The sequence below is a fragment of the Haliotis asinina genome, chromosome 5 (assembly GCF_037392515.1).
Source record: "Haliotis asinina isolate JCU_RB_2024 chromosome 5, JCU_Hal_asi_v2, whole genome shotgun sequence".
Lineage (NCBI taxonomy): Eukaryota > Metazoa > Mollusca > Gastropoda > Lepetellida > Haliotidae > Haliotis > Haliotis asinina.
In genome coordinates this window covers 74,178,565-74,205,034 of record NC_090284.1, presented here as the reverse complement: position 1 = coordinate 74,205,034, position 26,470 = coordinate 74,178,565, and the positions used below count along the sequence as shown (strand labels likewise).

General features: G+C 38.1%; 1 protein-coding gene across 1 annotated transcript in view; it reads left to right on the top strand.

Annotated features, from left to right (window-relative positions):
• LOC137285261 (fringe glycosyltransferase-like) overlaps positions 1-26,470 on the top strand; it is a 64,475-nt gene that overhangs the window by 32,265 nt on the left and 5,740 nt on the right. The window contains exons 6-9 of the mRNA XM_067817572.1: positions 7,938-8,023; positions 9,046-9,116; positions 24,514-24,608; positions 25,820-25,902. Of these exons, the coding sequence (XP_067673673.1) occupies positions 7,938-8,023; positions 9,046-9,116; positions 24,514-24,608; positions 25,820-25,902 (335 nt within the window). The remainder of the gene's footprint in view (positions 1-7,937; positions 8,024-9,045; positions 9,117-24,513; positions 24,609-25,819; positions 25,903-26,470) is intronic.

Below are 26,470 nucleotides of genomic sequence, written 5' to 3'. Positions count from 1 at the left end.
AGATGCTAAAGTAAAGCCACAAGATAACTTGTTGATGTATAAAAACAAGACAATAAACTGCCAGAACCGCTCAGATGTACAGATAATACCTGTTTTACAAATGTTTAATACCATTATTATTACACTTATACAGCTTGTCAAGTTATTTTGGAGGCAAAAAGGCAATTACAAAAGAAAGGACCCAATATATGAACCTTGTAAACACATCAAATGACTACAGGGTCCGATTTCTCTGTTAACAGACCCGTGAAGGTCCTGGGGTAGGATAGGCCTTCAGCAACCCATGCTTGCCACATCAAGCAACTATGCTTGTTGTAAGAGGCAACTAACGGGATCGGGTGGTCAGGCTTGCTGACTTGGTTGACACATGTTTTCGGTTCCCAATTGCGCAGATCGATGCTCATGTTGTTGATCACTGGATTGTCTGGTCCAGACTTGATTATTTACAGACCGCCACCATATAGCTGGAATATTGCTTAGTGGGGCATAAAACTAAAATCACTCACTCACTCTCTGTTAGCAACGTGTACTAGCTGGTGCTGGTTACCTTAGTAACAGGTTGCATGTAGAGTGGGTAACAAAAACTTCCCAAGATCTTATAGCTGTCATTGGGAAGTAAGGGACTCGAACGTGTTTCTGTCTGCATCACTTGTTACAAACAAAAACATATGTGTACTTGTAAATCAGTTTGCTTAAAAGTAATTGAGATGTAAATAAAGGTGATGAAAAAATTAAGCAAAATTATTCTTCATTTTTCACTACGGGGTCTGCTTCTGATGAATATATTTGATACTGGTAAACAAGTCTATATGTTTCATTTTAGAACCAGTGACATTACTTTCTGATGCAGCAAAATTTTGACAGCGCAGCCACATTCTAAAAGCCAGGTTGCACACAGTGCAGAGCTTGAAAAAAAACCAGAATATTGCACCCTTGTTTAGCTAACACACGTTTTTCTGATTATCTCAGTACATTAAGGCATGGTTGGATGTGCAAACAAACCCGATGTGACAGTTGTATTACATGTATTACTGAACCATTGAAATACATGTTAAATTGATGTGTCAATAGATACGCATTAGCTATTATTTACATGTGTATTAGGTATACGCTAAACCTAACCTTGGTCACACAAAATTTCAAGGTATTAAAATCCATGTCGTACATTCACAGCATTTACGTTTGTTACACATGTTAGAAAACACATGAAAGCAGTGGCCAGAATAACACACCCGTGAAACACATGTAAATGCATAGTTTTATGTTTGTTATTTCAAAAGAAAATCCCCTTTAATCATGTGTAAATCGGAAAGCCAGATGAAACACAGATTTGAAATGTTGTTCATATGGCCGTCAGATGAAACATACATTTGCTAACATACGGAAGTTTAGCAAATACTGATTTTTCGTGTGGTGTTTTATGATCACTATGAAACTCAAGAAGCCAATAAGTGGTTTGCTTGAAACAAGAACAATTTTACCAGAGAAAATTACCTTCAACCTAACAGTTGCACATTCAGTTTCCTTTTGTTTGATAAACCATTACTGAGCATCGGGTTTTAAAATTTTAAACCACCCATGTAAACAGGATAGGACGACTGGATGTGACCGAGACAGTTTGTTATCACTGATGAGGAATTTATAGAGATTAGTGAGTGCAGGACACTTTGTTTGTCTGAAGAACATGTATGTACTAATTCCAGGCTGTTAAATGTCATTTAAACTAATTAAACATTGTTGTGATCCTGGCCACATCCATGGGGTTTGTTTCGATACATCACAGCTGATGCTTGTTTACTTTAATGCTCTTATTGTTTGTATGTGCAAGCTTAGGCAAACATATGTGTGTATTGTTACAGCCCTGAAACGTGGTTGGAATGAAATCAACACATCTGTCATTATAAGATGAGTGTCATAACAAATCAACTGTAGTCAACACAAGGGGTTTAGAAGTAGAGATAGCAGCTGTCAATCAAGGTAGAATATCACTTGGGAGATTTTACTGTACAGAGTACTATTCGTTAACACTCAGTGTTTCCATTAGTATGTCATTTTGAACTTATAGGTCATACCAAACAATATAACATTGGAAGCCACAATGGCTAAGTAGGTTTGATGGCTGAGTTTGTGTGTTGGCAATTAGGTGCGTGGCTCTGAAGGTGTGGGTTCGCATCCCTGGTGGGACTCAACCAAGTTCTAGAATCTGTATTTTACTATGAAAGTTTAAATCCTAAATAAAACATATGTTACAATATAACATCTACAACATACAGAACTATTCAGAACATTGAAAGCCCTATGTATTGCTCTCAGCTGTCAAGGAATACTGCATGACTTCTCACCTCTCACTGTATATACAGTATGGTTCAAAATTATTGAGAATAGCTAAAGCATTTCATATTATTAAACTAGAACAAATCATATAAAATTGAATGTATTGTGAACGTGAACTGACCTTTTCATGTTGTGTAGGTAACAATTTAATATTTTATCAAGTCTCCTTGAGCTTCACGGCACAGTCTAAGACGGGTAGGCATACTTCCTATCAGAGAGGTTAGTGTCTCGTGAGTTATGCTGTCCCAGTATCGGACCACTTCTCTCTTCATGTCTTCAATTTTTGTCAACCCCTTTTGATTCACACATTCCTTCATCATCCCCCAAATGTCCTCAATGGGATTTAAGTCAGGACTATATGCAGGAAATGGTAATGCCGTCACATTGTTCTCCTGAAACCACTGCTTGGCATGTTTTGCGGTGTGTTTAAGATCATTATCTTGCTGCAAAATCCAGTCATTTCCATAAAACACATGTGCACATGGAAGGAGAAAATTATCTAATATGTTAGTGTAGCGTTGACTTGTCAGATTTCCCTCAAACACACACAGCGGGGTCGTTCCTAATAAGGATATCCCTCCCCATACATGAAACTTTGGGCTGTATTTAGGTCGTCGATACAACGGTGCTGACGCAGACTTTGTCCATATTTTCACATTATTGGGATAAACCCATATTGAGCTTTCATCAGTAAAAATCACATTTTCCCAGTCAAAGTTTTCATGTGCCAAACACCACTCAACACGCCTGTCTTTATGTTCTTGTTTCATGAGAGGAGAAGGAATTCCAGTCTTTTTCTCCCATCCAAGATCAATCAAATTTCTTCTAACTGTAGATTTTGATACAACTGTTGATCCCCTTTCTATCATTTCATACCTGATGTTGGAGATGCTTGCCCTTTGCTTTTTAGACGCTAAAATTCCCAGCCGGAGGCGATCTGAGAAGTCCAATTTTCTGGACCTCCCTGCTCCTTTCTGGTGCCCAAAATCCTTTCCCTCTTCAAAATTCTTCCTAATCCTATACACAGTAGAAAGAGGAGTTCCTGTTCTCTCTGCCAATGTATTTACATCATCAATTCCTTGATTACACAACTCAAAAATCAACCTTCTTTTATCTTCAGCAGACATTGTTGACAGTGCTGAGGAAAATGATGTCTGCTACAAATTCAGGGGAGGTAACTCTAATTGTACTATACTCAGTAGGCCAAGATGAGTTACCTCCCTTATACCATTACTTAGTGTTAAGTATCAGTGAATCAGTTGAGGTGTTAAGATAGCTCAAAGTAAGAAGAAAAATTCTCAATAATTATGAACCAGACTATATATATGTGTGTTGTTTGTGTGGACGGATAATGAGGTGTATTTTCTGTCTGAGAGATGAAGTGAGAGTGACTGTATTGAGGAACATATAAGCTGCCAGGTTGAATACACTTCAAGTGAGCGAGTGAGTGAGTGATTTTAGTTTTACGCCGCACTTGGCAATATTCCAGCTATATGGCGGCAGTCTGTAAATAATCGAGTCTGGACCAGACAATCCAGTGACCAACAACATGAGCATCGATCTGCGCAATTGGGAACCGATGACAAGTGTCAACCAAGTCAGCAAGGCTGACCACCCGATCCCGTTAATCGCTTCTTATGACAAGCATAGTCACCTTTTATGGCAAGCATGGGTTGCTGAAGGCCTATTCTACCCCAGGACCTTCATGGGTCGAATACACATCAAGAGACTGCTGCGTACATATGTTGAATATGGTATGACAGAAGAAAATGTACATTTCTGCAAGGATTACAAAGTACAATCTGTTTCGAATAAGGCAAACATTGTACATGAGAAATTATTTGGTTAGGATGAAGAAATCAATAGATTTATTTTTTAGGAATTTTCATCCAATTGGTGTATCTGCAATCATGGCCATGTGACTGTTTTATTTGTCTTGTATTTTTATGTCACTGAGTCAGTTAGCAAGGTTTGTGGTTTGTGTTTTTTAAGAGATCAAAGTTTAAATAATGTTAGAGGGATTTTTTTTAAGAGGAGTTTTTGATAGAATATTCAAGAAAATTGAAATAGTCACTGTTGATAGTTCTTATTTGAACCTTTTGAAACATATATAGATGATCTAGCTTCAGCAGTGTGTTGGGGTAAGATGCAGTCCTACACACATCCTACTTCTGACCCTGATGATTCAAGTCAAAACAGTAGCCCAATATGTCATGCTTATCATAGAACAGATGCTCCAAAAATCCTGAGCCTGTATTTGTTGTCTCATACCTCTTATGGTTTTGGATGGGATGCTGTGGGTCTCTCTTTTCCTTCTTTCTTGTGGGTTATGCTATAAGATCCCTATATGATCAATGTAAGACAGGTCAGATAAGATCATTGTCTTTGTGGATTGGATAGTGCAGGTCGTTGGATTATCCTGTTGTGGATCAGATGATACAGTGCATGTTTAACCAGATTCTGGCTGGTTGTGGGTCCCTGCTAATTTTTACCCTGGATATCTGCTCATGCTAGTCATTAGACTTAACTCAGGCAACAGAGACAAACTCGTGTCAGTGTGTCTGATATTCCTTCAGCCTTCATGCTTCATGGTCCATCAGTGTCAGTGTTCTTGGCAAACCTTATCATGGAACATAACTTGTTCTAAAAACCATGATGTCACTATTGTTAATAAAAATTGTAAATGTTGCATTTTAGTCTCACTGTGCATCCATGTCCATCCTAAACCATAATATTGTGGAACAGTTGGATAAAAAGAATTAAGACTAAGAATCATGTATGATATGGGTTCTAATTATAAAAATACCAGCACAAAGCTTAAGGGTTGGTCAGTACATAATAAGGCTTGAATGAATCAGAGGGACAGTCAACAGGCTTCCAATCAGCATTTTGGTAATATTTCAGTGTGAACAGACCCAAACGGACATTCTTTGGTGGCTTGGATAAAGTCAGCATAAAGACATGGTAACAGATTTATTCAGGGAAAGTAATGCTCATCAATCAGTAATACAAGTAGGAAGTATTTTTCATTCATGCTTTAAGTCATCTATTGTTCTTTCAGTCCCACAAGTCTTTCTTGAAGAATAATGTTGGCTAGTTCGTCTGATAAATATCAATCATACCAGAAACTAAGTCTAACCAAATTATGTTACCACATTCTTGACATGAAATATATGGCTCCTGTTATTAAAGTAATTCCTAAGTCTTATGGCACTCTACACATTTTTATTACTTTAAAGGGCTGTCATATTCATATATGGACATTTGCAATTTTGAGCCCTGGACCCCTATTTTCATAGGTCAAGGTCAAACCTCCATGAAGTATTTCATCTGTGCATGTAGATACACTGTTCATAGATACACCATATCACAGGACTTAAAATTTCTTTGGATACTGACTGATTCTCATGAAAACATATCTGTCAACTTTCTTATAAGTGTACCTGTGGAAAACCTGTGTGCTAGACAGGTGACCAGGCATGCATATATTCATTTAGAAGTGTGTGCAGTGTACAAGGATAGGCTTATTTTGTGTTGCAAGTAGGCATGAATAACCTCAAGATGATGCATATTCTGGATGGTCTTCATGAAATCAATCGATGGTTACCCTAGGGTTCATCTCTGATTAAATATGGCTGCATCAATAAGAGCTCAAGGATTTCTGGATGGTGTAGGCAGCAAATCTTCGTAGTCCAGTCAATAAAACTGATTCTGTGCTGATTATCATGAAACACAGAAGGGGCAATGTTTCAGTTGTGGATTCTGGAAGTGTTAGTCAATCTTCAGCAGTTGAAAGTACCTTTTTTAAAGTTTTTAAGTTATTGAACCCATTGAGATTCTGTCCCTGAAGAGCAAGGTTTCGTTTTTGGTCAAAATGTCACTCAGGGACACAAACAAGCTAGATTGATTGTGAAGGTCGAGTTATTGGAGATTCAATGTCTAACCTCTAGTGGTTGGAAGCATCAATCTTAGACATGTCGGACCCTTTCGGAGCTAACATCGACCTACACATAGCCATCTCAATATCACAGCTTTTTCATTTCTGATTTTTTTTTTTTTTTTTCATTTTCTTAATCAAAAGTGAAAAACATTTTAAAGAGAATATTTTTACTGCAAAGACATGCTGCATGTCCTATCTTTCTAAATGTTGTTTATCAACTTAAAGTGACAAATTGGTTAAATATGTCCTTGGTAATGATAGTATTAATCCATGATGGCCTTGCAGTCTCCTGAAGTCTCACTTGAAGAAGGCTGAGCTATATAGAAGATGTTGATATGAGTGACTGGAGATAAGACACACAGTAACTGACTTGAAAGCCATGCCAGGGTTTAAGCTTGTGGCGCCTAGCGATAAGATAGCAGAGGCAGGCCTCGTGTTGAATGATCCTGCTACCAATATTACCCTGTCAATATACAAGTATGTTGATAAATAACTCCTGGCCCAGTATAAGGCCAACTCCACCCTGCTTTACCCATGATAACACAACGTCTGCAGCCTGCGTCATATCAGACATCATTACTCTAGGCAGACAGTTCACAGCAAGCTTCCATCAGTGAAATCAATCTCTCAAATAATTTCTTTAATTTGTATTTTCAAATTTCGTTGGATCGATATGCCGCTCAAATTTGTGAAGATTGCCCTTATTGTATTTTTGGGGTTTGGAAAAATGTTGGATATATTTGATTGATTATTGATTGAGTGTGTGTCAGTTTTAGGAACTAGCTTACTTTACTTCAGTGTGCACTTTGAACATTGAAGTGAATTCTTTCACATGATTAACCTGTCCAGTTCCAAGATTCCTATTCAGTTTGATCAATACCAACACTGCTACTAGATATCCAGAGACTTAATGTGTGAATTCATTTCATATGTCTTTGTTTCAGTGGTAATAAATTCTACCTCAGTGAGACTTTACTACAGTCATCCCTCACCATAACGCGGGTCTTGGGGTTCATGGATGACATCACGGTGTCTCAGTTGTTTCAGTCAACAGTTTTAATGAATAAACGTGGGATTGAATTTAATCAAATAAAATGCGTTTTCTGACACCATATGTTCTTGAATGACTGTGTCTAATTGTGCTATAGCGAGGTGTGTTGCATCACAGCCAACATTGTAAGTACTCGTCGTAACTTGACTGATGGCATGCTTGTCTTTCACAAGTTACTACTACGATGTTGGTATGATTATTATTGAGAAAACCCTGTATGTTTTAAGCATCTGAAACACAATGGATATGTACGATAAACACTGTCAGTTGCCATCCGCACTGAATTTCACTGGCTTACGTTATGTACCCGAGTTCAACTTTTTTATGGGAGCCACGGATTACCCCGCAGTTTAACCAAATCCGCAGTATCGCGAAGTGCGTTATTGCGAGAGATGACTGTATTTCGAACCGTTTTGAGATGTTAATCATGCCCATGTTTCACAAAACAGATGTAGGCCTACCACAATCACAATATATAATAACATAGACATACGGAAGTGAAAGGAGTGCTGTCCTGATAAACAAGGCTACCTTGTCCAATATCATCAGAACTCATGCATGTCTGTGGTTAAACAAGATTCCCATATCTTAAATGAATTGTTTATATTTCAGCAAAAACTTGTTTTCTGGTTTGCTACTGGAGGTGCTGGGTTCTGTATCAGCAAGGGTCTTGCCCTGAAGATGATGCCACATGCAAGGTATGTACTCTGACAACACTTGCTACACATACCACTTGCTGTGTGGATGTCGTGTGTTATGTCAAGGACATTTGTTTTGAACATAACCAGTTTTCCCGTCATAGTAGTGTCAAATAATATCACTAATCTATCAGGGAATGAGGCTTGTCAGCTGAAAATTTTACTCTGAAGACAAGACACTGATTACAATTTGAGAAGGTTGAAGGAATTGATTTATTTTTGTAAGCTGTCATTATTTACAACACACAATACTTGATCTGTTTGCTGTACATCTCATAGATAGCTCTGTTGTCTTATTGATAGTGTCCACCTGGGTGTGGAAATTGACAGTTTGGTCTCCTGCCTGACACCAAACATGTGGTTCTTGTTGTTTCCTTGCCTTGTGCTCAGCAGTACATAGGTAAGGGACTAGGTAAGGTCAGCTCTGAGTCTCAATGTTTTATCTGAACAGAAGTAGTATAATTAATTATACTACTGCAGATCATCCGAACTGACCTGCTGTGTTTCCACTGGGTAGGCTAACACTACAGTAGCCACCACCTCCCCAACACACACATGCATGACTCTATCAGCTCAATCATCTATAACACAACAATACACACACCCTTGACACCTCACTTCTCCCTTAAATCTTGTATGTTTGGGCAATATTGTTGTTTTAAGAATTTATCTCCAATCATACCTGTAGGAAATTAGCTGTTTTGTATACAATTCTTCTTCCTGAACAAGTCTGAAGATAAAATCAAGTTGTTCAAATCAAAATGATTATTCACAATGACTGTGTGTAGAGATAGCTGCCTCAATGAAAGGGCCCTATCCAGCCACGGAAAACATGAGGTAGCCGAGTTCAACAAACATAATGAAAGGTCACATCAGGCTAGCTTCTTTCCATGACTGTTAGATGTCCACTGATGCATGAAAAAAAAGTACAATGCATCTGTTATGATTTCAGAAATAGAGTTTAAAATTAGTGTTAAACCTTATAACACTAGAGTATCAAATTATGATATATATTTTTTCAGTGGAGGTCGATTGATGACTGTTGGCAAGAAAACCCGTCTTCCAGATGACTGCACAGTTGGTTTTATCATCAGTGAGTTCTTCCTGTTGTCTATAGTGCCTTGTCCATGTATGCTGTATTTTACCATGACTATCCCTGTGACAACAACTGAGGGAGTTTAGACTTCCTGTGTGCTACCTGTTGTCTTTAGTGTCGTGTCCATGTATACTGTATTTCACCCTGACAGTCTCTGTGACGACATAACTGAAGGAGGTGAGACTTCAGTGAATGATGCCTCTTGTGTATAGTGCCATGTCCATGTATACTGTATTTTACCCTGACAGTCTCTTTGACGACTCACCTGAGAGAGATTAGACTTCAGTGAATGATGCCTCTTGTCTATAGTGCCATGTCCTTGTATACTGCATTTTACCCTGACAGTCTCTTTGACGATAGACCTGAGAGAGATTAGACTTCAGTGAATGATGCCTCTTGTCTATAGTGTCATATCTGTGTATGCTGTATTTTACCCTGACAATCTCTGACAGCACAACCAAGAGAAGTTTTCAGTTAATGGCTTGGCTTGGCTTGGCTTGGCTTGGCTTGGCTTGGCTTGGCTTGGCTTGGCTTGGCTTGGCTTGGCTTGGCTTGGCTTGGCTTGGCTTGGCTTGGCTTGGCTTGGCTTGGCTTGGCTTGGCTTGGCTTGGCTTGGCTTGGCTTGGCTTGGCTTGGCTTTTAAGTAGACGTCAGACTAATAGAAGTGACCGTTCATGTAATCATGAGTCAAGGAGGCCCATGTCTGTCTGCTTGAATCTGTGTGTGAAAGTAATAAGAAAAACATTTTAATGTCATTCCCTACATACGTGCATCAGTTGTCCTTATTACGTTGATGTAACCATCATAAAAACGTGATTGATGTGTGAGTAGTGCTGTAAAATTGTTGGTCTAGATAACTAGAACTGGATGGGCTTGTTGATGTAGTAGATGCTAGCCTACATCGTTCTTTTGTCTTACAATGGTAACAGCTATAGGTGACTGGTACTATAGAATTTCACTTTGCCAAAACTGACAAAGATTCAGAAAGAATTATTTTGTCTTTCAATGAACTATTCAAAAAAAACCTGTGCTTGCTGAAAGCCAGTGGTGAAATATAAGACTAGTTGTTTACACTGAATACAAGGAACACATGCTGGGTGTATATTTGGCAAATATTTACCGAGTGAATATTGGTCAGGGGATTGGGTGTATCCAGGGAATGTCTTTTCTTGTCAAACAGGATGGTATTACACATTGTTCAACTGACTGTGCTGTCCACCTTGTATACAATCATTTCTAAGGATTACAGCTGAATATTGCTCAAGTTCTGAGAGGATGATACAGCATGTTTCTGTTCCCAAGCACACACAGTATTTGTGCAGGATGATGTGTATGCATTTCTAGTCTTTCTCAACAGAATATTTGGGTAGATAGAAAGAAGTAAAGTTGAGCAGCTTCATGTCCTGATATATTGAATATCCCAACCAACACTCACAAGATTGTGAGGCAGGGCATTGAGGCCATTATTAATTCTTAGATTCATCCCCAGGTGGGGATTTGTAAGGCTTACTCATAATTAGACAACCTTGATATGATGGTGGCATAAACTGTTGTTCACTCACTTTAATCTTAGAGAAGTGTTCATGCATTTGAAGTCAGAGGGAATTAGGACTCTTCCTTTTTTAAGGCTTGTGTGGCCACTACTTAGGTAGTGTTCATACAAAGTGCCAGTAATATTGTTGTTAGGGACTTTAGTATGATGGCCAATGGGTTGCACTTGTGCATTTACCTATATTTGTTGTCAGTAAGGTGGAAATTGTCCTGTATAGATATTTTTAATACAGAAAACATCAAGGAAACCAAGCTGCCTGTGAGTGCTTGTAGGTTAACAATCATGTGGCTGTTCCCCGGGTACCCATTGTCTGCTGGGTGAAGAGAGGCAATTTTTAACAAACTCACTTGCCTAAGGTTTGACCTCATAGGAACTTGCTTGTGGGGCAGGACAGAAGTCCTAAAAACTCTTAAGAGTCAAGTTGGCAAACAGTCACCCATCCATGAACTCTCCGTGACCAACATTGCTTAACTTGACCTGGTTTGTGACCTGCACTCTGTGCACAGGTAAATGCAGTAGACCATAGGTTTCTACTGTATGTCTGTACACTGAAGTGACCTGTCACTGGTATTTCTCCTTAAGGGTGGGGTGGTGATCAGACTCGCTGACTTAGTTGACCTAAATGTCATTGTATTCCAATTGTCCTCGTATATACTCACAATGTTGATCACTGGATTGTCTGGTCCAGACTAGATTATACCGCTCACTACCTTATAGCTGGAATATTGCTGTGTGTGGCATTAAACGACAACCAATAGCAATCAGAGTTGGGCCAACATTGACAGACATTGGCCCAACATTGATAAATGTTATCAGGGCAGGGTCAGGTGGTTGGACTTTCTAACTTGGTTGAAACATATCATCGTATTCTTCTTGTGTTGAACAATGCTCATCGCTGGATTATCTGACTCAGATTGTGGTCATTCTGCTGGAATATTGATGACTGCAATATTAAACATTACATAGACAAGTAGAACAGAGGCAAATGTGTGTATGTCGGTGTAAAAGCTCTATTAACCTTTTAGAAACATAAAGTGCACTTATGTGATACACCAGCAATTTACAAGGGTCATTTCTTTCCCAACAAGTAATAATAGATCTTGTCAACATTGCAAGCCATATGATGGGTCAGGTTACCATGGTTGCAACATATATTCTTGTTTTGTTACCAATGCAAAATCATTAGCATCATGAAATGGTGAAGAAACGTCTGCTGTCACTTTTGTCAGTGTAGTTAAATTCAACAAGCCTGAGCTTACTGGCTGTCAAAGGATGACAGTTTCCTTTGAACAATTTTATAACATCAAAGATAGATTTAATCAGTGATCTGCTTACTGAAATCCAATCTGCCAGTGAGATTGTTTTTGTTTGAAAGGTAATTTGTATACTATCAGCATACATCAAACTCTCATTTCCCTGTACGTGCAAAAATGTGAGATAACATGACAGTCATTATCTTTGATCACCAACATAGCAGGAGACTGAATGACATCATGCAATGCATGCCATTATTTAGATACAAGTGCTTCTTTATTGCTCCAGGCTGCAGAATAGTGTTTCAGGAAAGATAGCGCCAAGAAACCTTATCATGTGACAAAAGCATAATCTTTTTTCTTTGTGCCTACTTGCATCATTTGAATACACTTCAGGTGGTTTTAAATGTTAGCCATGAAACTCTATACCATAATTATTTGCCATCTGATACCAGTGTTGCCAGTCAATCAGAGTTCTATATGAATTATCCAAGTATAACTGTGATAGACTAGCCTAGGACCTCATGAAGTATATTACTTGTTTCTGATCTCTTCTTGAATCATGTGTTTGAAGAATTTTGTTGCCAGAATTTGGTGTTTGTCGAATGAGTTGAAGTCCATCATTATATCATATCAAACTCTAGCTTATCTGGTTGGTCAGATGTCAGAGGACAAGCAGTACAAATAAGCAATAGTAACACAAACATACAGGGAGTGAAACATTTCACATATATGGCCTGACTGTTTTGGCGTTTTCAGTTAATTGTCCTTCTGACACTCTGAAAATAAAGAAAACACTTTATATGTGTCTGGTGGAGAAATCTGATCATTGCACAGAATGTATACTTTTGAAGGTAAAAACCCAGCAGTTTCAAATATTTCATTGGTCTTTTCACCATGTAAAATTTTTTCTAAAATTTAACAATAATTACACTGATTGTCATGAATTGTTATCCAGGCCTTCAGTCTTATATCGACTATTTTATTACATGTGACATCACTCGCTCACTCACTCAAGTTTGGCATTTGATGGATAGAATAGTTTTGTACAATGAGGCAAGTTCCACTGCCAGTTTTCACCTCTTCTTAAATGTATATCCCTTAGTCTTCGCATTTTACATCATTATTCACCTTTAGTTGATCCCATCCATGATTTTGTCACCGCAATGCACAAGCTTCTACTCAAGGCCATGGTCTTTTTTCCTCATTCATGTCAAAGGATGTCTATTGAGGTTACACACCATGATGACACCCTGCTGCATGCCAGACTGTAATCATGCACGTCTCTTACACAACGCTCACATGGGATTGCACTTGTTACCATCACATTCATGCTACTTCATTGCTCAGTATGGTAGCATTTAAACAAAGCTCTCTGACCTTTGGTAATTTCAAGCCCAATTTTGAAAATACCCAGCATCTTCTTTAGTAACAGGGCTGACACAAAAGAGACATGAGATATTGTTACAATCAAATTAAAGTGCTGGCAGTACTCTGGCTGTGAAGTAATTTGTCTTCATTGGACAGTTCCTTGTAGCACAGCTGGAATCTGTGGAGTCCTGATGGCGTGCATGTCAAGATACTGTGGGTTGTTTTTGATGGTCTTTGGTATGGCTTATGTGTCACACAACTTCTTTTGTCAGAGCTGACACTCAATGACAGCTACATTAGAGCAGGTTGTTTGAGATGGTTATCTGTTCTCATGATCTGGCCACTTTAGATTGTAGATATGAAATTAGATATTTTCATCTGGGGACTGTGTCAGTGGATTTAGCTGCTGTGATGTGTTTTCTATAGGGCATAGTATTTATTGATACCATCTGCATCGTAGTATTGTCACGTAGGGGGTGGTGTGTGTGTGTGTGTGTAATGTGTCCATCTTCTTATCCCCCACAACTTGTTTTTTCAGGGATATTAAAATGTGGCTTGTCCGTCCGTACACATTTGTTTTTGTTTGTTTTTTCAGGAGCAGTATTTTAAAACCGTTCAATATTTCTTCACCAAATTTGGCACATAGATAGTCTTGTGTTGATCTGGTGCCTTTTGGTAGTTTTGTTTTTCTGATTAACAAAGAAAGAAATTACTGAAATTGGTGGTAGTGCTCTTTTCAGGAACAGAACTTTAACTCCTTTCGTTTTATCTCTTTCCACTTTGCAGTCTAGTCAATGACTTAGTTAACACATACCTAGATCAATTTTCATGTTGTAGATCACAGGACTATCTAGTCCAGATTATATTATTTACAGGATGCTTTCATATAACTGGAATATTCCTGAGTGTGGCACAAAATTAAACTCACTCACTCACTCACACAATATTCACACCAAAAACATTTGACATAGTCATAACTAACTGACATATTCATGAAGAGTATTTTACCATTGTGGGTGATATTGATGTCTTTGTTTTCTTGGTTTGTTTTTTTTAATTATTGCAGTGGCGTTTAGGTTTTTAGTTCACCCATAGGCAAACTCTAATGCAAGTGGGTTGTGCAGCATAGAGAAAATGACCAGTATTCTTATATGCGAGTGAAGCTTCGTTTTGAAAAATATTTTTCATGTCAAAATAAAATATCACCACCATCAAAAGGATATACCCATTTCTTCACTGGGTTGTGCTCTCACATTTCCAACCCTGTGTTGAACAAATACATGAAATATTTTTTATTCAACATTTTAAGCGCAACTTGTGGTATATCAGACGATTCTTCGCCTCCATTCCCCCTTCCAGCTTAAGGTTCAACAGAGTGAAGGAAGAGGAGGGTATTATCCCATATGGAATACTTACAGCTACCTCCCCTGCTTCATTCGCCCATTACACCAGAAGTGTTTTTATGCAGAATCAATTTTATGAAAATTCTAACAATAGCGACGACAGAAATGACAAATAATAAACTCCAACAGGTTCATGATAAAATTCGGCAATATGGTATTTCTTTTTAATTTCTGTTTATTCTTGTTCCGTCACTCCGTTCAACCTGAAGCTGGCAGGGGTAATGGAGGCGAAGAAATATCAGAATACCATGGGTGGCTCTTGAAATGTTGAATAAAAGTTATTTCACATGAGTAATTATTAAACATGGAGTAGAAAATCTGAGAGCACAACCAAGTCAGGAAATGGGAGTGGAAGTATATTTTGATGGTAGCTTTATTTTATTTTGACATGAAAAATATTCTTTCATCCAAAGCGTTGGAAGTATGTTGCCAACCTTTGCTTGCTTCAATCGCATATAGGAAGACTTGTCATATTCTCTATGCTGCGCAGCCCCATTTGCGCTACAACTTCCCTATGGTTCACTTTACTTGTGGTATGCCCATCATCCATCTTTTTGCACTGAAGTAACAAATATAACCGTTTTGTTTGTCAAGCAGATAAGATACACTTTTGTATAACTGTAATGAGTATATCAAGTATGGTATATATGATGTTTGTATCAATTCTCTGACCACTCGGGATAGGTCTAAGGCATCAATAATGGTAATTCTGTCATAGTTTGCAGCAAATTTCATTAAATAGATTTGAAATTTGAATAAAATAGATTACAAATATTATCCAGTTTTAGAACACTTTTTATGACCCGATAGTTGAATAACTGAGTTATCATTTATGTGTGAGGACACAGTTGTTCCGTGAATTGTCTAATAAAATTAAGTGTTTATGGAAATATGTTTACTTGCTTAAATATTTAATACCCAGCAGTTTAAGTGGATCTCCAACTTGGTGTTACTGTGACTGGCATCATGTTAACACAACACATTTTGTGGGTAAATGGCTATAAGATAGTTGTAGTTGTTGAGACACCATCATCTGCAACATTTCACTTGACATTTTCTCTTGTATAATGAACAAACTTCTGTTGACATAGCTGAATTATTTTGATTGAGGCAACCATCTTGAATAATCATCAGTGTGTTGACAACTGAAATAGCTTCCGATGTAGCTGGACCAGACACATCATTTTTATTCTCTCCCTGTTTGCAGGTGAATTACAACCGTGAAACATTAAAGGGATAACCATATACATTGTTATTTGTTCAGAAAATATAGAGAATCTGCAAAACTGATTAATCTTAAAAGGCTTTTTATTGTTTTTAACTCCACATTACTTGTAATGTAATGCATAATTTGTATTAGGCTACATATGCCCTTTATCACTATACAGTGCTGTGTCATAATACCTCTAGATTTCAGACAATCTGACATTGAGACAGTTTGATTTCATGTCAGCGGTGTCATTGCTGCAAGTTGTGTTGTGTGTTATGAAAGCACAGACAGACATACAGATAGAAACACAAAGCATGATAGTCACTGAGGGATGTATGCAGACATTGCATGATGAATCAGGACAGGAAAAGTACCATGCATTTGCCTTTAAATTGTTGTTCGTTGACAGAAAGTAGAATGGGGTTGTAATGCTGCAATCAGTTTCAGTAGAATGTCATTGTGTCATTGTTGCACGAGGCAGTGCTTACAATTTGATAGTGTATCCGGCCCAGCACACTACTTCTTGTGCAGAGGGACAGCTACACTTGCTCCAGGGCGCTCACGTCACCAGGAAATGTAGACTGTTCTGACCTTACACACAATAGCAGTATTGTCGTGTGTCATTTATACTAAATATTCAAATCTCAACCAGACAAACCAGTGGATGATGTTATAAGTAACCTCTCTTTCCATCAGCTAAAAGCTAGTTAACACAAAATAAACCAAGTCACACTGTTTGGTCACTACTCCATGTGATCCTTCTATGGCAAGCCCAGGCAGTGTACATTCACTCATTCCTTTGTATGTGTAGTTCCTAAAGATAGTAGAGTGATACAACCTGTGACACTGTCCTGTGTCAATCCACATTCATTAGGCATGTTACAGCTAACTGAAATATTTTGAAAGCAAAATGATTTACCCACTGTCCCTGGAGTTGGAATTGTTTCCAGTACAGTACTACAGCTTGGTATTATGCTATATTGTAAGGCATGCATTACCTGTATCAAGGCTGTTGTAAGGCATGTATTACCTGTATCAAGGATGTTGTAAGGCATGTATTACCTGTATCAAGGCTGTTGTAAGGCATGCATTACCTGTAACAAGGCTGTTGTACGGCATTACCTGTATCAAGGCTGTTGTAAGGCATGTATTACCTGTATCAAGGCTGTTGTAAGGCATGTATTACCTGTATCAAGGCTGTTGTAAGGCATTACCTGTATCAAGGCTGTTGTAAGGCATTACCTGTATCAAGGCTGTTGTAAGGCATGTATTACCTGTATCAAGGCTGTTGTAAGGCATGTATTACCTGTATCAAGGCTGTTGTAAGGCATGTATTACCTGTATCAAGGCTGTTGTAAGGCATGTATTACCTGTATCAAGGCTGTTGTAAGGCATGTATTACCTGTATCAAGGCTGTTGTAAGGCTTGTATTACCTGTATCAAGCCTGTTGTAATAAATGCACATGCATGTTACCTGTATCGTCGTGTATCGGTAAGAGCATCTGCCCCAAGAGTGGGAGGTCATACCAAAACAAATAACGTAATTTTTAGTGTCTGCCTGGCGCTTGGCATTAATGGATACAACAAGGACTGGGTGGCTGGGAGTCAGTATAATGTGTCTCAGTAGTGTATTCTTGGTTAACTGAATGGTATCTCAGTAAGCCAGCACTATAGAACCAGTTTGAGTCTGGGCTAGTACAAGCAGACACCCATACACATGCATACATGTTGTCATATGAGCGAAATATTCTTGATGTTTTCTCCCATTTCACCTCACCTCACCTCACCTCACCTCACCTCACCTCACCTCACCTCACCTCGACTCGACTCACCTGTATCAATGTACTTTTGTATGACATGTTACCTGTAATAAGAGGTTCTTCTAAGCCATGTTATTTGTAATGATGCATATGATGTATAATATGTGGTGTTACCTGTATCAATGCTCTTGCAAGGCATGTGTAATTATTCAAATGTCTAAAATGTAACATGCTACCTGTAACAATGGTGAGGATATATCAGTTTAGTAACACCTCCTTGAAACCACCATGTGTTTTGATTAGAAGGAATTAATGTTCCTATTTACAAAGAACTTTATCCAGTCAATGTGGCCCAGCTTCTATATGTACTGACTCCACTGGAACCCCAGTGCACCGGCCAAGTCTCTATCACAAAGCAGATGTGTGAGGAATAAGTCACAAATGGAGATACAGTGAGAGCTCTTATTTTGTTTAAGGTACATGTGTCATATTTCTTGTGAATAAGACCTTAGTTTGTGTCCTAGAGCTATAAGAACACAGCTTACACGGGGCAGTGAGATGGGTTGTATTTGTGTCTGAAGGTTGGAGGTTGGTTGAGCACCCATGGGCCTGTCACCGACATGCCACAATAAGCTGTGCAAAGTTGTGTTGTTCTGATATTTTGTTGTTTCATCTTGTGGACACCATGTTTAGCATCAGTGCAAGGTGAGATAAGATAACGTGGTGCTTTAACTAACATTTGTTTTATTATCCCTTTGACATTTGAGTCATACAGAGAAAGAAACTTATTTTTGTAATGCTGTATATTGCTATAATGTACAATACATGGCACGCTTGCTTAGTGAGAGATGTGTAATGATGCATACAGTGTGTGTTAGTATGACATGAAATGGGGTTAGCAGTAGTTCTTGTTGCCTCTTGGATGGTTCCCTCAAACAAAATATGCCAGTGTTATTTTTTCTCAAAATATAATTGATTGTGTATGCTTTATTAGAAGTAGTATTAGAATTTTCCCTTTGATGATGGAAATGGCATCATGCATTGGTTTTACATATTTATATTTGTATTGATGTCTATCCTGAAACATTTACTTATTCACATACATCTCCTCACACCCAGTCAGTGTCTGGTATTTTTCAGTACCCAAACTTATTTCTCATTATGAAAACAGAATGTCAGATTTTTAAAAAAAATACGAAACACTTTAATATCCTGTAGAATTGCATTTGTTTTTCAGGAAAAAAATCTTACAAGGAGGTTATGTATTATACTTTAGTCTGTCACCTCCACTTGTGCTCAATAGTCAAATACTTATGAGGTGTTGAGGAATATGAGAGTTCTAACCGCCTACTTAATGGCAAAGTGTGGGGGCCAGTTCCACATACTTAACAGTTGAGAGAGCTGCACTGTAGGAGGAAGGTGAAAAACGCTTTCAGTTAATAATAAATCAGGCATTGACTCAATTTACATGTTTCTCAAGTCCATGTGTTCTACATTTTGGTGGCTATCATTGGTTCAAGAAAAGTTATTACTGTTGTATTTAAAACTTGTGGAACATGAGTGAACCTTGACAATCAGGAGTACAGTTGCATTTTCAATTTAATTGGGAATATTTGTTTCTATTGAAACTATGTATTTTGTTCATACTTAAATTCTTGTCTAAGCATAGTGAATGTTAACTGTGGGAATGCTCAGGTGACTATGGATTGGGTTTAGTTCTGTGCTGGTGCCCCTGCATTACAATTGTAAATGGTGTGGAACCCAATAAGGTACAAAAACGGACTCTATGGACTCCACTTAAAAGTTCAACATTGAGCTGTGAGTGGAAAATCATTAACACAAGAGCAGGCATCATGTTTAAGCTTGGAAACACAACTGAAGCTACAGTGTTGATTGTGTCACCTCTAGTGGCCAAAATGAATAACCTAATAGAGAAAGCCAGTCACTACAAAAGAAACCTGTATACCTGAAATAAGGTTGCTGACATAGGTATTTTTTCTGTTGATGACAGTTTGATTTCAACAGTGATGAGCTTAGGTTAACATGACATGAAGGAGGAATTGGCTGATTTTATATTTTCCAGCCCTGAATCATGTCATGAAAAGGATGAAGTCACTGAACTGCAAAAAGGAGGACCTATAAAAGCACCTCCAGTTGCTGAAATCTTCAGCAGCCCATTCTAGAACTATTTCAATTACATTCTTTAGCAAATGTTTCTATCTCAGTATAGAGATGTCTTTACCCGCCCTTTAGGAAAATGGATGTTTTGTAATCTCCCTACACCATGGAGACGGCAGTAGTATGCTGATATGACTAATGTACAGCATGGAGATTGTTGTATGCTGATATTACTAACGTGCATCATGGAGATCACAGATGTATGCTGATGACCTACGTACACCTTGGAGATCACCATTGTTCACTGATATGACCTACGTACACCATGGAGAATACCATTGTTCACTGATATGACCTATGTACACCATAGAGATCACCGTTGTATGCTGATATGACCTATGTACACCATGAAGATCACCGTTGTATGCTGATATGACCTTCGGAACGTATGACACAATACATGGAAGCAACAAGATTTCATAATTGTTTTCATTCCACTAATGTAACAGACTAAAATAAAATGCCTTTTCCATTAACAATGTTATCATAACTGTCCATTTTTTCTCTGTATCAATATATGAGAGACTTAACAAACTGTTTGCATCTATGTTTTTGAAAACTGAAAGACTCTCTTCACAATCTCAGATACATGTATTTCATTCTTATGTTGGCACAATATCACTTAATGTATACTACAGGAGTTCTTCACCTCGAAAGAGGACACTTCATAGATGCTTGACATCAGGATAAGTGAAGGCTTGTGTCATGAAATGTACGACTGTGCTTTGAAGTCCGTCAGAATGTACTATTGAAACCTGTAATTAGCAGAGCAAGCCATTAATCCCTATGGTTTGATTGCTGAAATTAAGGTATCGCTGTAGACTCCATTTGAATTTCCTTCTTTTTTGAAATACATTTTTCTTTTTCTCTTTCACCATTGTACACCTGAATGCATCATGGCAGTTATCAAAGTCATAAAGATAGACCATGACATGATGCTGTCAGCCTGTATTCATGATTTCCGACATGAAGCATGTGACTTAGAGTTCTTGCATGACTGCATTATAGAGAATGCAATCCCAAATGAGACTGGCAGTTCAGTGATGCAGAACGGGTAGCCTAGTGAGGTGAGGGTCATGTTCTGTGCACATGTTTGGATACAGTGAAGTTGATGCTGTGTGACTCACCTGAGTACACGAGGATGGAAGGAGGATGTTCTATAGTTGTAGTTTGATATGAGAATTTATTTCATACAATACAGGATTGAAATGTGAACATTCTTGGGGAACTTTAAGAGGGAAAAAACAGGTTTTGAATTGTTGCTGATACACAGTGGATACTGGATGTGAGAATTCAGAGACTGTACAAGTACAGTTAATGGGGTACGATGACATGTTATTGACTATGTATAACTTGTCTCAGATGACTGAGCAACAAGTTTGCCCCATAGAAGATTATGAATCGTTGTTAATACTATTGTCCACTTTTACAAACAATCTGTAGTTTGCCTCGTGGCTCCTAAGTGCACTTGTATTACATACTCAGTCAATTACCATACTTGCTGAACTCATACATTGTTAACAAAGGGAATGTTTGTAAATGTTTACACATGCATAATGACCCACTAACTTGTAAAACAAGTATATTTTGCTTCATGATTCACATCAGAATTATCTTCATTTTCAAATCATTTTGTGTCAGCTTTGCTAGTTGATGAGTCGACAAAAGTGTCACAATGGTAGGGTTCTGAGATACGTCTTCAAAGATTAATCCTGCATGCTGTAAGTTATCCTCAGTCAACTTGCTACAAAAAAATCTGAACCTGAGGACCACCTAATTCAATCTGTAGTTGTCTGTTGTGTTATTGATTAGTTGTTGAGGTGGAAATGTTAGACAAAGTCATTTTGTGTCAGGTCAAGGTCTACATCAAAACAGACCTGTTTGATGTTGGAAATAAAATTGGATGGTAGAAGGATTGGGTTCATGGAAAATGAATGTCTCTTCTACCAAAGCACTACTCCTGCAATTACTGTAACCTGTTTATTGTAGAAAGAAAACTGATGACTCGTCCAGTGCTAGAGATTCCTTAGTGTCTGTGAAAGTAGTTTGAACTTATTTAAATTTTTCTACTTCCTTGTGTAGCTGCACTGGGATAAAAGGCAATTTTAATGGGTTTGGAGGCATTTTTTAAATGATTGAAAAGGCTTCATATTAGGGACATAACTTTTTGGGTTGTTCAGAAACATTGAAGATAGATATTTCCAGAAATGGCACGTTGAATGTGCAAAACATGAGATGGCAGCAAATGTTATAGCTTTTAACATTATTCAAAGTAACTTAGAAAGGCGACTATGCTTGTCGTAAGAGGCGACAGGATCGGGTGGTCAGGCTCGCAGACGCGATTATTCACAGACCGCCGCCATATGGCTGGAATAATGCTGAATGCGGCGTAAAACTGAACTCACTCATTCACTCACTCACTCACTCAAAGTATAGTATTACATAAGTTGTTTCTTCATTCACCAGAGTCACATTGAACACATTTTAGTGTGAGGTAATCACAAGAGTAGTCTCTATTTTGAAACTGGCTTAAACTCTCCAGCTGATCTCCAGTAACCCATGTCTATCGTAAGAGACAACTCACTGGATCAGGTGGTCAGGCTCACTGACTTGGTACCCATTGATGCTCATGCTATTGGTCACTGGATTGTTTACAGACTATTCTCATATAGCTGGTATATTGCTGAGTGCATCAGAAAACTTAACTCACTCACTCACTCACTCACTCACTCTTTGGGAGGAGGGAACTGACATAGGAAATGAAACACAAGGTGATTGAGACTTGGAGTGGTGTTGAAACAAATTGTGAAATGCAATACAACTGGATACACATTAATATTTGTCCTTGCAGCACATATGTATACCTCAAAGTAGGGGATATGTTATTTGGCTCCATCCATATTAATTGGAATATCTTAAACACCGTGGACTAGATTCTTTTCATACTATATGCCTAGTTTCATCACAATTGTAGGAAGGTCTCAGTCATGTTTTGTGACCTTGATCTTTGTTTTAAGGCCACAGTAGGGACTTTAAGGTTTTGCTCTGTCAGCTATGTATCTCAAGAACTGTTCACTGGATTTTCTGTATATTGGACACCAAGCTTCATCAAGGGAATATGCAGGGACTAGTTGATTTTGGTGACCTTCATGTAATTTTCAAGGTCGCGGTAACGCTTTCGGATTACAGCATCTTAAGATTGTCTGCAAGATATCTCAAAAACGTTTCACTTGATTTTCTTCCTAGACTTTCAAGACTTCTCATGAATGTTTTTTGTAAGCAATTTCTTAATAACTATTTTTGGCATATTTCATACACCATGACATTCATGTCAAGATCAAAGTGAGTTCTGAAAGTATTTGTGTTTTTGAACAGCTGCAGAGCGAGATATCATGAGAGGTTCACTGGTCACGTTATTTAACTTCATCTTAAACTACAACTTTCACTTTCCTTACTTAAATAGTTTGATTTCATAATTTACGGCAGGGGATTATGTCACCTTAACGACAACTACTTATTTTGTATGCCTCTAGTGAAGAAGTACTTTCACAAAGGTGTTTCAGTTGTCATGAAACAATTGACAACATGTTTATAGTGACAGTTTGTTCCTCCACTTTCTCTGTATAACATTACCTATTATTTATTTACCTTAATTGTATCATGTTTTTGTAAATTTGTAATTGCTTTTATACCCCTGCTACGAAGTAGCAGGGTTTATAGCTTTTATTCCATCCGTCATGAAACTTTGTCTGGACCTTATCTCTTAAAGTGTGCATGCTAGGTTCACCAAACTTCACATACATGTTAATCATTACCCATATATGTGCCTTTTGCTATTTTGAAGTCTTTGACAATTTCGGTTTTTGTTGTTTCCATGGAAACACGACTTGGTTCCAAATGTGTTTGATGGTTTTGTACGGAGCATATCTCCTAAAGTTAATGTGCTAGGTTCCTCAAGCTTGTCACACATATTAAACATCACCCTTTGATGTGCCTTTTACTATTTTGAAGTTTTTTTCAGAATTTGTTTTGTTGTTGTTTCCATGGAAGTATGACTTGGTGCAAAATGTGTTTGATGGTTACCTGGCCAAAGCATATCACTGAAACTATACATGCTAGGTTCACCAAACTTTATACACAAGTTGATCATGACCCACAGATATGCCATGTGTCATTTATTTGCAAAAAGTGGTCATTCAAAGTGTGATGTTAACTTTTCACTTTTCATGGTCTTTCTTCATGTAATACGTACCCATATGTGATTTATTCTTAGACATTATCAACATGTGATTTATTTTCTGTAGTTACATGGGTTGCTTTGTTCATGTCATAAGTACAATTACAGTTCTGATTGATTCTAAGTAGTTAATTTCTTCATTTCATATTATGCAAATAAAGGTGTACATGGCAAAACTATTATCTAACATGTAAGTCAAGGAGAAAGTTTTGTGAGCTGCTGATCCTTGTCACATTTGATATCAATATCAGTCATTTCCATGCCCAAAAGTGGCAAGCAGATGTATGTCAGTTGTGCTCACTTCTACAATTTTTATACTAGTTTTGTTCAACAAAATAGCTTGTGAATTATCAAGTTTTGACAGCTTCCCTTGCAATCATGTTGCAGTGAAACATTTCATCTAACATATCTAACAATCCCTATGTTACAGACTATCTACTGAAGACAGATTTGACTATAATCAGTGGCTTACATTCTCACCTGGAGGCTCTGATGCATATCAGATCTAACGACCTGCCAAAACAGGTGAGTGTTATGTGTCATAGGAATGATAATATCTGTTTATGATCAATCTTTCTTTCTTTGATTCTGCTGTTACACAAAAACATAACGAAGCTTTGGTGTCTTACTGTGTTTAGTCCTCTGACCGTCATATGATAGATCGATGCATCCAGCCAGCCCCAGTGCTACGAACTGCTTGGGCAACCCATGCCAGAGGATACATGAACATACACTCTCTGTGTTTCTAACAGTTTTTGTCCCACATCACGGAACTGTGAACTTTGTATTCAGCAGCATTTGTCCATGCATAAGTCCAGATTATGGCTGGTGACAGCCTGCATTTGGGAAATAGGCAGACACCTGTTGATTTGGTTGACCTTGACCTTGTTTTCAAGGTCACCATGACTCTTTTACCACTTTTCAATTTCTTGTTAACACAATATCTCATCTCTTGTAACCAATGTCTTCAAATTTTGTGACAGTCTACATTTGAGGGTTACGCAGATACATTTTGTAACTTTCCATTTATGTGACCTTGACCACATTTTCAAGGTGACCATGACACTTTGACCACTTTCAAACTTATGTTAACGTGATATCTCATAAAACATTGCACGCAATGTCTTCAGTTTTGTCGGCAGCCTACATTGGGTGTGAATATGTAGTAAATATTTATGGGGACATTGCCATATTAATGACAATCACTTGTTCACAATTATGGCTCACTTCCATCTTAGGCGTCATCCAGCCCTCCAGATAAGATTTAGCCCATGTGGGTACTGTACCCAATGGGTTTTTTGGGAGTGGGTATTATGAAAGTTGAGTGGCATCTCATATTCCATTACCCACTGCTTTCAAATATGTGGGTATTTCAGTGATTTTACTTAGCTAAGTATATGTCATTGCGTAAGTTTACTAAGCTGGTATGTACTGCCTTGTGTAATACCTAACCTACCAAGGCAGAACCAACTTAAGTCTAATGGAAAGGATTCCATAAAAAAAATCACTCATCCTTTACTGACAGTACAACTAGATAGCAACTGATGTCTTTTTCATTACACAAGCAATTTTTATAAAATTATTCCATACCCAAGTGTTCTAAACTAATTGTAAGAGAATTCATTATGTCAGTCAATGTCAGTCATGTCAACACCCAAATGTTGTGGTGGCCCATATATGGCCTCTATCACAAACCGATTCCTCCATCTGGCAACAATCTGTGTGTTATGTTGCAGATCACCATCAGCTACTCACAATACAATGACAAGATGAACGTCATCACCCTGCCTGGCTTCAGTGAACAGGATGATCCCACCAGGTAAAGAAAGCCAAGATTTTCAGTCTCTTCACTAGTGGTCGGATAAGTGTCATCATCCACTGATTAGGGGACGGAATTTTCTGATTGGGCATGAATGATTTTTTGTTTATTCCTACATGTCACAAAATGGCAATGTATCTATGCCTGGTGTAATTCTGGCCTTTCTTTTGACATTTATCAACACACAGGGTTAAAACTAAAATACTGTTTCAGTCCATTTGTCTCCAAACGATAACAATACTATAACAGTTAACTATTGAAGGAAATGTTTTGTGGTGAAGGATGTGCATTGAAATTGTCATGCCTTTTTTTGTCCGTCTGGCATGTCTTTCTGTCTGTTATCTGTCCATCTGTCCGTCTGTCCATAATCATTTTGTTTCGGGAGCATAACTCAAAAACTGTTCAATACTTTTCTGCAAAACTTGGTAGAAATATCCATCCCGTGAAAGTCCCGGAGTAGAATAGGTCTTCAGCAACCCATACTTGCCATAAAAGGCAACTATGCTTGTCATAAAAGGCGACTAACAGGATTGGGTGGTCCGGCTCGCTGACTTGGTTGACACATGTC